At 35.8% G+C, this 13668-nt stretch overlaps 1 protein-coding gene across 1 annotated transcript in view; it reads left to right on the top strand.

Moving 5' to 3' along the window:
• The window catches only part of ENPEP (glutamyl aminopeptidase), a 126741-nt gene that overhangs the window by 83459 nt on the left and 29614 nt on the right, over positions 1 to 13668 (top strand). The window contains exon 11 of the mRNA XM_001363884.4: positions 13555 to 13634. Coding sequence (XP_001363921.2) covers positions 13555 to 13634 — 80 coding nt within the window. The remainder of the gene's footprint in view (positions 1 to 13554; positions 13635 to 13668) is intronic.

The following is a 13668-nucleotide window of genomic DNA, read 5'->3' as shown; positions in this document are numbered from 1 at the left end:
ACTTATGACCTGTGGCAACCAGATCACAAACCAAAGATGAATTGATGCTTATTTTGGACCTGTGCTTTATGGGTAATGACAGAAAAGCCAGGAAACAGGTAATTTCATAATGTATTCATTCAATCCAATAAACCTTTAACACCTTTTGTATGCAGATCTCTGTGCTGGACACGTTAGTATTTTCTCTGCAAAGTTAAGAGATGTCTGAGAAGCTTTGAGGTAGGGAACAGTTACAGAAACTTAAAAACAATAACACTTTTACCTTCTGTCTTAGTATCAGTTGTAAGACAGCAGAGCCTAAGGATTAGGTAAAGGAGGTGAAGAGACTTGCCCAGGGTCACTCAGCAAGGAATTGTCTCAGGTTATATTTGAATACAGGTTCTCCCAACTTCAGATCTGGCACTGTATCAACTGTGTTCCCTACCTGCACCAAGTTATACAAACTTTTATGAAGTTCTGTAAAAAATGGATTTTGTGACCATTGCTTTTGTTATCATTGAATTGGACAGCCCAGAGTGAGAATTTATTGATAGGTACTACTCATAGTTAGGTGGCTATGTATCATAGTGGATAGAATTTGAGACATGAAGATTTGAGTTCAGATCAGGTCTCCACCACTTACTAGCTGGGCAAATCACTTTTTTGCCTCCATTTTCTCATCTATAAAAACGAGCTAGGGAAGGACATGGCAAACCAGTCTAGTATCTGCCAAGAAAAACCCAAATGGGGTCATGAAGAGTCTGACATGACTGAATGACATGAACTGTTAATTTAGGAATGGCCCCTTAGGGATCTCTACTACATATTGATATTTTTCATTGCAGGAACCTAAGCAGGACTGTTTCAAGGATGGACTCTCTGAGGGCTCCTCACAATATCAGTTCCCCTACCCTATCAGCTAACTGGGAACTCAGACCTCAGAATCTTTGTTCTTTTTTTAAGCATTTTAAAAATTATTTATTTTTCTTTATTACATCACACTGTTATATTATTACATTAAAATTTCCATAAATTTCTCTCTCCCCCCATTAAAGAAGGCATTATTTGGCAAATAGATTATATGAATATAGAAAACTAGGTCTTGCTTGTTTCTATTTATCATTATTCTGGAGGTGGACATACACAACTTATTCTTCAAACTATATTTCTCTTGCTGTATATGTTCTCTTGGTTCTGCTCATTGCACTGCAAAAATTCATGTAGGACTTTCCATGTTTTGTTTTGTTTTTTATTAATCTGATTTTCATTTCTTTTGGCACAGTAGTTTTCCATCATAATCATACACCACTTGTTCAGCCATTCCCCAATTGATGGGCATCCCTCAGTTTCCGGTTCTTCGCCACCACAAAGAGAGCTGCTGTAAATATTTTAGAACAAATAGGTACTTTTCCTTTTTCCCTGGTCACCTTAGGAAACAGACCTGATAGTGATATTGCTAGACTTTAAACACTGATAAGGGAGACCAGAAGCAATAAGGGATCTTATTGACTCAACTAAGCTGTAGTGCCCCAAATAAAGGTATTTTTAGTTCCAAAAGAAATGTCTATCTTTGTCTAAAAGGTCCATGAAGATACTATTTGAATCTAGAAAGAATAAGAAAAGAGAGTATCCCCATTTTTTGGCACTTTGCTTGCTTTCCTAAACAGTCAACAAGGTATATAGAATCAGAGATTCAGAGCAGGAAGAATTCTTGAGTACATCTAGACCAGCCTCTTTTTTTTTTTTTTAAACAGATGAAGAAACTGAGACCTAGCAAGTTTGTGTAATTAGCCCACATTCCTGCAGAAAGAATAGAAGTCCCGATTTGACCTTGGCCCCTCCAAATCCAGAACTCTTCTTTAGATGTTTAAAGAAGTGTTTGGGTTCCTCAGACAAGTTGACAAAATAAATTTAAGTACTTTCAAAGTAAACACATTACCATTACAGAAAAATCATTAGACTTCTACAATTTCATAGAGCTTTTTGCTTACATAAGCTTAACTAAATCCTGCCGGGGCTGTGAGAGTGAGAAGGGGATCTGACACCCTGAATTTCCATGGTATAATATAGTTCCATTGAACTTCTTAGATTAGATCTTTCATTCAGGTCAAAGAAAGAAAAAAACAAAAATAACCTAGATGACAAGAAACAGAATTATCTGAGCTTCTTAGAAACTCAACTAAGTAGGAAATATTTTCAGTGATGGCACTCTGTCAGTCTTTCTCAATTTACCATTTTCCAGGCATTGGCTTCCTCCCTCATCGGCATCAGCACAAAGCATTTGGATGACAGTCTTGTGGCATGTGATGATTTCTTAATCAAGTCCACTCAACTCATATTTTCATGGATTGTTATTGTACCCCAGTAACCAAATGAGCCATAAAAAATTCCTAGGAACTTGAATAGCCAAAGCCCTAGAGGATAATTTCACTTGAAAAATTTCTCAGCCTAAATGCAATAGAGGTACAAGCAGTTAGTTCCTCTTTCCTTCTTTCTTTCTTTTCTTTTCTTTTCTTCCTTCCTTCCTTCCTTTCTTCCTTCTTCCTTTCTTCCTTTCCTTCCTTCTTCTTCCTTTCCTTTCTTTCTTTCTTTCTTTCTTTCTTTCCTTCTTTCTTTCTTTCTTTCTTTCTTTCTTCTTCTTTCTTCTTTCTTTCTTTCTTTCTTTCTTTCCTTTCTTTCTTTCTTTCTTTCTTCTTTCTTTCTTTTCTTTCTTTCTTTCTTTCTTTCTTTCTTTCTTTCCTTCTTCTTCTTTCCTTCTTTCTTCCTTCTTTCTTTCTTCCTTCCTTCCTTCTCCTTCCTTCCTTCCTTCCTTCCTTCCTTCCTTCCTTCCTTCCTTCCTTCTTTCTTTCTTCCTTTTCCTTTCTTTCTTTCTTTCTTCTTTCTTCTTCTTTCTTCTTTTCTTTCTTTCTTTCTTTCTTCTTCTTTCTTTCTTTCTTTCTTTCTTTCTTTCTTTCTTTTCTTTCTTTCTTTTCTTTCTTTCTTTCTTTCTTCCTTCCTTCCTTCCTTTCTTCCTTCCTTCCTTCCTTCCTTCCTTCCTTCCTTCCTTCCTTCCTTCCTTCCTTCCTTCCTTCCTTCCTTCCTTCCTTCCTTCCTTCCTTCCTTCCTTCCTTCCTTCCTTCCTTCCTTCCTTCTTCCTTCCTTCCTTCCTTCCCTTTCTTTCTTTCTTTCTTTCTTTCTTTCTTTCTTTTCTTTCTTTCTTTCTTTTCTTTCTTTCTTTCTTTCTTTCTTTTCTTTCTTTCTTTCTTTCTTTCTTTCTTTCTTTCTTTCTTTCTTTCTTTCTTTCTTTCTTTCTTTCTTTTCCTTTCTTTCTTTCTTTCTTTCTTTCTTTCTTTCTTTCTTTCTTTCTTTCTTTCTTTCTTTCTTCTTTCTTTCTTTCTTTCTTTCTTTCTTTCTTTCTTTCCTGTCGGATTGGTTCCAAGACAGAATAGTAGTAAGGGCTAGGCAATGGGAGTTAAGAGACTTGCCCAGGGTCACAGAGCTGGGAAGTGTCTGAGACCAGATTTGAACCTAGGAACCTCCCATCTCTAGACCTCTAGACTCAATCCACTGAGGTACAGAGCTGCCCCCTAGTTCCTCTTCCTAAATAAATAAAATATATTTTATTTTTAAAGACTCCTTCCTGTGTTAGTATCAACAGAAGAATAGCAAAGGTTAGACAATCAGTGTTAAGTGACCCACCCAGGTCACACAGTCAGGAAATATCTGAGGCCAGATTTATTCTCCTGACTTCAGACCTGACACTCTCTCCATGGTGCTTCTTAGCTGCCCCTAAAAGCTTCTTATGGAGATTATTGATCTACCTTAAAAGGGAGAAGGAGGAGAAAAGTAAGGCCATTCTATTTCCAACACCCAATTGTTTGTTCTAGAGACTAGATTACATAAGCAGAATACTCATATTTAGCTACAGTGTTTTGAAACCCTAATTACTAGCTCACCTTTCTGCTCTGTAGTTTCAAGATGGCAAACAAAATAAATGTACAGTTATGAAATCTCCATCTCTCAGAGGCATCTAATTGGTACCTTTCTATGGGATTGGAATAATAGGATATTAGCTCTTTGAGGGCGCTTTTTCATTTGCATCTTCAGTTCCTATAACAAAGTAGGTGCTTCATAAAAACTTGACTAGAACCAGTAGTGTACTTGTTATTGTGGTTGAGTGACTGCTTAGCCCTTGGTAATAGGAGGTAGTGTGGAATATTGCACAGAGGGTTTGGCTGGCACTAAGGATGCCCTAGATTCAAGTTCTGCTCCTGGCACTTACGTGCTGTGTAGCCCTGGGGAAATCTCTTAACCTTTTGGAGTCTCAGGTGCCTCATCTGTGAAATGAGGAGGTGGGACAAGTTGGGCCAAAGATTCCCCATTCAGGGAAATTTCAAAGGAACAGGATAACTTACTGAAGTGTACCTCACACAGTATTATTTTACCCTTCAGTTTTAGAAAATTGGCAGTTTTCTCTAATATAATGAAGGGAACATATAACTCAGGGGTTGCTAATGTATAATTATGCCTAATCTTTTTATATGTTTTCCCTTTTGGAAAAGGGTGGGCGTGGTGGGAAAGTTACTTTTATTTTTTCCCCTTCTGATCATATATACACTACAAGATAGACGTGGGTCTGACTTGTTTTTAAGAGATAATTCAATGTTCTATTCACATATCTCTCAACAGTACAATCAGCATAACTATGCCAGTGATTTATATGATTTCCCCTGTCAACAGCATATTTTAGGCCCATTTATAATTCTTGTTTCATGCTCACACAAATTAGCTTGGCCACATTACGGGCTGCTACAGTCTTTGAATGTTTAGATCCTAGCTACATTTTCCGTTTTCTCTCTCAAGCATCATCTTAGAGATAGTTTCTTGCTTTTCATTGTTGCCATGTTCTTCATGTTAACCCTCTATCTAAACTAGATGCAATGCAAAATTCATTGAGTCTTTCTTTTAGCCAACATGAGTCTTCTTCTACAAATATAAAAGCTGGAAAGGACTTTGATAATAAGTAACAAACAACAGCAACAATGTAATGATAATAATAAATTTATTACTCCAAGAGGAGTAAATTGGTACCTTTATATTGGACAATAATAATTATAACATTTATATGATACTTTAAGGTTTAGAAAGTGTTTTACAAATGCTATCACATTTGATCATCACAATAATCATGGGAGGTAGATGCTACTATCATCCCCATTTTACCATTGGAGAAACTGAGGCAGACAGTGGCTAAGTGACTTTTCCAGAGTCATACAGCTAATAAGTGTCTGAGGCAGGATTTAAACCTGGGTCCTCTTAACTCCAAGTCCAGTGCTCTAGTTGCCTCCTTTGAGGTCTTCTAGTTCAATGCCTTCATTTTGCAGATGAGGAAATCAGGATCAGGAGACGTTACATGATTTGCCTTGCTCAAGATCACTGAGCCAGTTATTAGTCTAATCTGTATTCTTAAACTGGAGCACTTTGCATTTTAATTACACTTGTTTTCCCACCTCCCAACTTGAATCCCAGGGACTCTTAGACACAGAGCACACACCACACAACAGGGAAGTCCGCACACTCCATGCACTTCTACATGATTCTGTGTATCTATATGACAATGAATTTTCATTTTTCACTGAATTCAGTTTTATACCATCGTGTCTATAATCTTTCCTTCAAAGGACTCTCTAATCAATTTTTGTTTTATCAAGGCTTAGAATATGGAATCTTGTCAACATTTACATTTTTCTCTAACATCTGTCTTTAATTGCTAACATTCATACATTGTTTTCATTTTCTTTAGACTGTTTCAGGGGTGTATGTCGCTTCAATCAGCACTTATCAGTAAAGTCAATACATGCTATGCCTAGAAGATGATGAGAACCATCACTAGTATTTTCCTGCCCAATTTTCTCACTGGAAAATACATTAGCTTTGGGTTCTAACCAAAATCAGTAAGATCACTCATAATCTAGAGAGTTAAGCTTTTCTGCACGTCCATTTTTTCCCATTCAGAAGGTCAACTATAGACCTTCAACAAAGCATTCTTTCTTTTCCTAATTTCATCAAATACATTCGAGAAATCTATGCTTGTCTGTTTTAAAACATATACTTCACCACTACAAAAAATCCTGCTGCTACCCTTGTCCTTCAGTTGCAGGAATATTATGGTTAGTACTTTACTGGGGTATTTTGTCTATAAATAGAGTAATAGGGAAGATGTTAGATGTGGAAAGAATCTCAGAGATTATCTTCTTTTTGCAAAAAAAGAGAAAATGGGGTGGGGGAGGGAGAGAATTTGAGACTCAAAAATTCTTTTTTAAAATATTGGAAACTTCTTACATGTAATCAGGGGGAAAATTAAACTAAAAAAGAAAAAAATGAGACCCTATGGTTCACCTTAACAGCTAATTTTTAAAATTATGACATTTACATTATTTGGTTAAAATATATTCTTAAAGACTGTGCCTATGAAATAGAAATTCTAGATGGCCCTACCAAGATGAAAAGGATTTGAGCATGCTGTAATAGACTGAATGGGAAGCTTGATGTTATGATGGACAGAATGCCAGAACTGGAATCAAGAAGACTCATGTTCTTAAGTTCAAATCTGGCCTCAGACATTTGTTGATTGTATGACCCTGGGTAAATCACTTAACCATGTTTGCCTCGGTTTTCTCATCTGTAAATTGAGTTGTAGAAAGAAATGATAAACGACTCTAGTATAATTGCCAAGAAAACTCCAAATGGGGTCATGAAGAGTTGGACATGAGTGAGACAAGTGAACCACATCAATAGATTGAGTGTCTGCTATCTGGGGATATACCATCTTGGGAAATTCAAAGAGGCTCCTCAACAAATTGGACATGGAGTGATGAATTTTTCAGGCAATTCTTTCACCTGTAAAATTTCCAAAGGCCATCTATAAGTTATACAGTGGAGGGGCTGCACACTAAATCAGTAGATAGCCATACAGTGAAGGTGCAAATTACAGCTCCTTTGAGCCAATGAAGTTTGACATGAAAAGATCTTTACTTTCACTGCAGTATTTTTAGTCACTCGTAGCATAACAAAGAACAAAAAAGCTGCTATTAAAATAGTTCCTTTTTTCCCCACACTTGATAATAGCAAACTTTTAGATATTGGTAAAATCTTAAACATTTATAATGGATACAGAACAACATTGAACAACAAACTCATATATTATGTCTGTGTTCACACTTCAGGCCTTGATCTTACAGTTTATCTATTTAACTGATGGCTTCTATCTTGATCAGGAGTTTCTAGTGAACTAATAGGCAGTAGAACCTGGAAAAGGGATTAACTTTGTTCTAATGGGTTTTTTAAATTGTTATGATTAAAATTCTTTGGAGACTATATTAATTTATAGTTTTTACTAGTAAAAGTTAGAGAGAGAAGAAGAAAATCACCTGGGCACCTGGTCTCACCTAAATAATCTGAGTTTGCCATGGTGTCTCTGTTTTTCAGCCAAAAGCAGCCCTGCCAGAAAGAATCTCCAGCCCCAAGCACCAAGAGTCCAATGCCCCAAAAGACAGAGAGCCTCCCTTCCCAGTCCCCTTTCTTATAAGACCATCACTTCTTCTGATTGGACAGACAACCTCAGGCTGGGTCAGAGTCCTGTTTTCCAGATGTTAGGAGTCAATTGGGACTAAAGCCAGCCTCTTCTGAGAGGCCAGGGAGACGTGAGGCACCCAGGCAAAAGGAAAGATTGATCCTGACCAAAATGGGTTTTCAAACAGAGTAAGGGGCACAATTTATATTAAATTCACACAATCAAATATCTCTTTATGAACTGTCATCACTGACATAGTCTCAGCAAAGAAACATATGTTCCATAAACATTGATAATATATGAAGCAGAAAGGGAAAAGAATGAATTAATTACTCTTAACATTTCACAGAAGCAAATTCATTGGTCATAATTTGTAATAGGCAGTTTTAGAAGTCTCAATTGTGATTTTAGTCAAAGAACATCACTTGAGGAAACTCTCTTTAATAACGCAGACTGGCACCTTCTTTGAAACACAGAATTGTTGACTTGAAGCTGGAAGGTATCTTGGAGGCTTACTTCAAGTCCCAGCTAAAATTCTACCTTGTAGAAAAAGCCTTTCCCAAATCCTCTTAAATCTAGTTCCTACCCTCTGTTCATTATTTTCTTTTTTATCCTGTACAGAGCTTGTTTGTACATAATTGTTTGCATGTTCTTTTCTTTTCTCCATTAGTTATAGTGTGAGAGCCTGGCAGACAGGGACTATCTTTTACTTTCCTTAATTTCCCTAGCACTTAGCTTAGTGCCTTAGCTGTTTAATAAATTCTTACTGATTTACTGACCATGAAATACAATCACCTTATTTTATAGATGAGGAAACTGAGATTGAGAGAGGTTAAATTGTTTTATTTGAGTCTCAAAGCTAATAGGTGTCAAAGGCAGGATTTGAACTCATTCACTCACCCACTGGGCCTCTTATGGTGTTAGATAGTTCCCAGAGACCAGGAGAGATTAATAAAGCATAGGTACTATGGAAAGAGCTGGTCTTGGAATTAGGAAATCCTCAGTTCAAATTCATCTTCTGATATATCTAGGCTGTGTGACTATAGACAAGTCACATTATTCTAAATACCTTTCTAAGATAATAATTTGCATGGAAGGTGCTGATTTAAATGGGTGAAGAGAGTTTTCTCAACTAGCAATTTCCTGTGTCAATGATGTCATAGATTTAATTCAGCCTCAGGAAAAAACAAATAAAAACAAACAAACCTTTTGACCACATCTCAAAAACAACTTCAACAAGTAAATATATTTTGGGGTGGACAGGCACAAGCAACATTTTCATTGCATATTATCATGTAAATTTTATGAATGGAAATGTATAAATACACCCATTCTTTTTTCCCTGTTGAGAATGTGTGCCAACATTTATTCATACTGTATTAAGGCATTTTGCATAAGTCCTTCTGCAGTTGTTAGGAGGAAAGAAAAGCTATTATGTCAAAGCCACAGATCTTTCCTCTCTCATGTTAGTTATTAAGATACTATTTCTAGTACCTTTTCTCTGAGATAAGATTTTAAATTCCTTGAGGGCAGGGACTACATTTGGCCTCTTTTTGTATCTCCAGTGCTTAGTATATTCCCTGGTACACAGTAGATACTTAATGAATGCTAAATGATTTGTTGATTAAGATTATTTCCCACAAACACTGTATATTTTGCACTTACATGGCTCTTTGATTGTTTCCCCCATTAGAATGTGAGCTCCTTGAGAGCACTGTTCTTGCCTTTCTTTGAAACCTCCTAATTTAGCACACTTGTCATCTGCTAAGGGCTTAATAAGTATTTGTTAATCGATCCATACATGAATTTTTAAAAATAAGGCCACCAGGTATACCTTCCTGAAAAGTGAAAAGCAGTTTTCCATCTATTTCTCCCATTGCTATTCTATCTAGCATAATCTTGGGTGACAGAGAGAATAATCAAGTGAACTATACTTGAGGACATAGGAATGAAGGAGCAAGAGAAACTGTATCCTTCATGCCTATCTTTCCCCCTTTCTTGAGAATGCCAAGAATTTCTGCCTTGTTTATGGAAATTCTAGGCATTTTAGAAGTAAAGTAATCAATACCTTTGCCGGGTACTAGAGATAAAAGAAGCTATATACCCTGTTGTATTGGAAAGAATGATTTTTTTTCTCCTTGAGAGGAACCATATGAATGTTTGGGGAGTGCTTGTTCACTCATGAAGCCAGGGAAGCAGTGGGTCAAGTTTATGCTCCAGAATTTTGTCCCTTCCCCCAATATTCCCTCTCCAATTCCATGAAAGATAATTGTCTCAGAAATGTGTTTGTGTTTCAGCTAGATAGTAGGACATACAATCACAGAAAGATTGTTTGAAATTTCCTTTTTCTAAATTTACATAATTTTTCTCAATGTCAACATTAAAAAGAAATTGAATGATTATATTTACATTATGGGTCTATTTGTCATGCCTCACTTTCCTCTGTGTGTTTCCATCATAAACAGGAATCATGAAAAAAAGAAAAATCTAAGATTTCTGCTCAAAAAGGATAAAAAGAATTTTTCCATTTCCAAAAATGAAATGCAGGATCACAGATTTAGGCATGGAAGTTATCTAGAGGTTATCTCATTTTCCCAGGAAAGAAACTGAGACTTAAGCTATTATTTGCCCACATTCCCACAAACTTATGTTTGAAACCAGGTATTCCTGGTTCCAAGCTTAGCACTTTATTTATTATTCCATTATTGGAGATTCAGCAGCTGTGAAGTTCTCTGTTGGGGAATTCATGCACAGCACTAAAATGTGAACCAAGCCTTTATAAAGCCCCTACTATATGCTAGGCACCGAAGATATGAATACAAAAGCGTGTTAGCCCATGCTATGAAGGAACTTTTGCCAGGGATGCCCTTGTCATCCAATTACTACGGAAGATAATGTCTGTCAGGTTCATGTCTATAATTTCAAAGGTATTAGAGTGAATGAGACAACTAGATAATTTTAGCCTCATAATATTACTAAGAGGCAATGAGGAAAGAAGAAGCATTTCTACAAGACAGCATAATAGGGAAGAAAGAAGAAAGGTGTGATTTCAAATCTGGCTTCCACCATTTACTGCCTCCATGCCAAATGGGGCAACTGATTTAACCTTTCTGATAATCATTAATTTATCTGTAAAATGGATTTAATATTGCTTGCTCCCAGAATGTTTTGAGGATCTAATGATATCAATACCAGGGACAAAACATTTTGTAACCTTTATTGTTGGTCAGTCTTTCTCAGGCATGAGTCCATTTAGGGTTTTCTTGGCAAAGACATTGGAATGCTTTGCTATTTCCTTCTCCAGCTCATTTTATAAATGAAGAAACTGAGGCAAACAGTTACAGTGATCCAATCCAGCATCTCTACTAAGAAAACCCCCAAATGGGATCATAGAGAGTCAAATACCATTGAAAAACAACAGTATTTGTAGTCATGCTGATTATGTTTGTAGTTCATCTGAAGGATTCAGAAGATGAGCTTGTCCCCTCTTCCTTCTCCCAATACTGTCATTCAGTACACAAATCAGTCATCTCTGTCAACACAGTAGTTCACTGAAAATGATCCATCAAAGAACAATAGCGGAATCAAGATTTGTCCAAGGAACATTTTCATCTGATTTCCATTAAATAAAAAGATGGAAAGAATGAAAGAAGATGATGGTGGCAGTGGTGGTGGTGGTGGCGGTGATGATGATGATGGTGATGACAACTGACATAAAGCAAATGTTTAGAATTCTAAAGTGCTTTATATACATTTATATACCTTTGTTCCCTCTTTATTTCAGTTTTTTAGATTCTGTGCAATATATTAGTTTCTCCTGATTTGGATTTTAAAAAGCTGTCCATGGGTAAATCCTTGGAAAAATGTTTTTACACAACTATGAGGGATGGTGAAAAATGCTATCCACTGCCAGAAAAAGGATCTGAAGGAGTCTGAATGCAAATTGGGGCAGAACACTTTTCACTTTATTTTCTTCTTGAATTTTTAGTGATATTTGTCTTCTTCTACAACATGACAAGTAGGGAAATACGTATTGCATGACAGCACATGTATAATCTATAAAATTTATTACTACCTTGGAGAGTTGGGGAGAGAGGGAAAGAATTTAGAGCTCAAAATATGAGAAAATGCATATTTAAAATTTTCTACTGTAATTGGAAAAAATATTCCTAAGAAAAAAGAAAATGTTTTCATAGATGAAAGAAAAAAAATTACTTTCTGATGAAAGATAGTAAAATTTTAATTCTTTTTTTTTAAACCCTTACCTTCCATCTTAGAATCAATACTGTGTATTGGCTCTAAGGCAGAAGAGTGGTAAGGACTAGGCAATGGGGGTCAAGTGACTTGCCCAGGGTCACACAGCTGGGAAGTGTCTGAAGGCAGATTTGAACCTAGGACCTCCCATCTCTGGGCCTGGCTCTCAATCCACAGAGCCACCCAGCTACCCCTAGCTCTTTAATTCTTGAATGTTCCTGATAGTTTGGGAAGAATGAAAGTTACCCTTTCTACTCTTTTAGAAAATGCATTTTAATTACTTTTTAAAAAAAATAGAAAATAAGGTCAAATTTTAGTTAAAATTTAAAGCAGGCTAAGGATCCTTCTTCTTAAATTGCTATTTTTGACTTGATGAAAATGCAAGAGAGTGAGGGAAGCTAGTAGCCCCAAATCATAAATATTTTTAAATTATGCCAGTTTTTATACCATATGAAATGAATTCACCAATTCATTAGGCAGATAGGTGACTCAGTGGATAGAGAGTGGGTCTAAAATTAGGAAGATCTGAGTTCATATCTACATACTCAGAAACTAGCTATAAGACCTGGGCAAGTCACTTAGCCAGTCTGGCTCTGTTTCCTAAAAACTGTAAGATGGACATAATAGATTCCAGGGTTGCTGTGAAGATCGGATGAGATGATATTTGTAGTGCACACATTTCACAATCAAGAATCAAAATGTATGATGAATTCAGGAACTGAGACCTTTCATTTTTTTAGCTTTCAACTATAAAGCTTGCTTTTTGGTTGTCTTTTTTTTTTTTTTACTAAAACTAATGGGAGCCTTAGTTTACTCACTCAGGCTAAGCTAGGCCAGCTTAGAAGACTGTAGTTTCCCTAAAAACAAACAAAAATCACATAGTTCTTGGTACACAATAATTACTCCATAAACATGTGTTCCCTCATGTTAATTTTTTTTTTAAATTCTGTGCAATGAACGAGTTTCACATGACTTGAAATTACATATTATAGTTTAAAATTATTCATTTAAAATTTCTTTTCTAATATGAACTTAATTATCAATGAGCAAACATTTCAATATGAAAAGAAAAGAGTGGATTGTGTATGAAAATGGCATTCTGATAGTCTACGGTATTAGTTATTCTAATGTATGTTGAAGAGTATATTAAATTTTATAAACTAGTCACAAAATTGTTCAGTTTGTGTTTGCCTTTGAACTTCTTTTTTGTTTTCTTTGGTGTATTGTAAGTGTTTAAGTCTTTGTCTATTTCTAGGAGTGTGAAATTTGAGGCTTTAATTTTGATGTTTGTAGAATGTTCCAATTTCCTTACAGGATGCCATCAAGGCAATGTTTAGAGTTTTCAAAAGAATCTTGAACTCCTTGAATGAAGCAACTTAAAAGAAATGTGTATGTGATTGTAAACACATATCTATCTAATCTCAAAGGGTACCCTTCTCCCCCAAGTACAAAATATTTTATTCAAAAACATCCTAGCAATCTTCACTCCCCTTTTTAATTTTCTGTGAGAAGTATATCATTCCCTCATTCTAGATGGATATATGAAACATACAAATGACTCATCCTCAGGCACATATCACATACAACAAAACAGAATTGTAAATGTTATTTTATATTCATGTTTCATTAGTTGTCTTTTTAAAAAAATAACTGTAAGGCAAATTGGTTTTGAATGTCGTTTTAAATTTTTTCATCTTCATTTCTGAAACTTCTCTTGATTCTTTACAATGACAACTCAAGGTTTTTCCTTTCTTTTTTTCAAATTTTAGTTACACATGGAACATTCCAGTTAGATGGACTGAAGGGAATGAGATGAATATTACATTCTACAATAGGACGGAGAAGGAAGGTAAATGTTTTCTAATGATCTGATTGTATGAAAG

This window comes from Monodelphis domestica, chromosome 6 (genome assembly GCF_027887165.1).
Source record: "Monodelphis domestica isolate mMonDom1 chromosome 6, mMonDom1.pri, whole genome shotgun sequence".
NCBI classification, from domain to species: Eukaryota; Metazoa; Chordata; class Mammalia; order Didelphimorphia; family Didelphidae; genus Monodelphis; species Monodelphis domestica.
The sequence above is the reverse complement of the archived record's forward strand: the minus strand, read 5'-3'. Positions and strand labels throughout refer to the sequence as shown.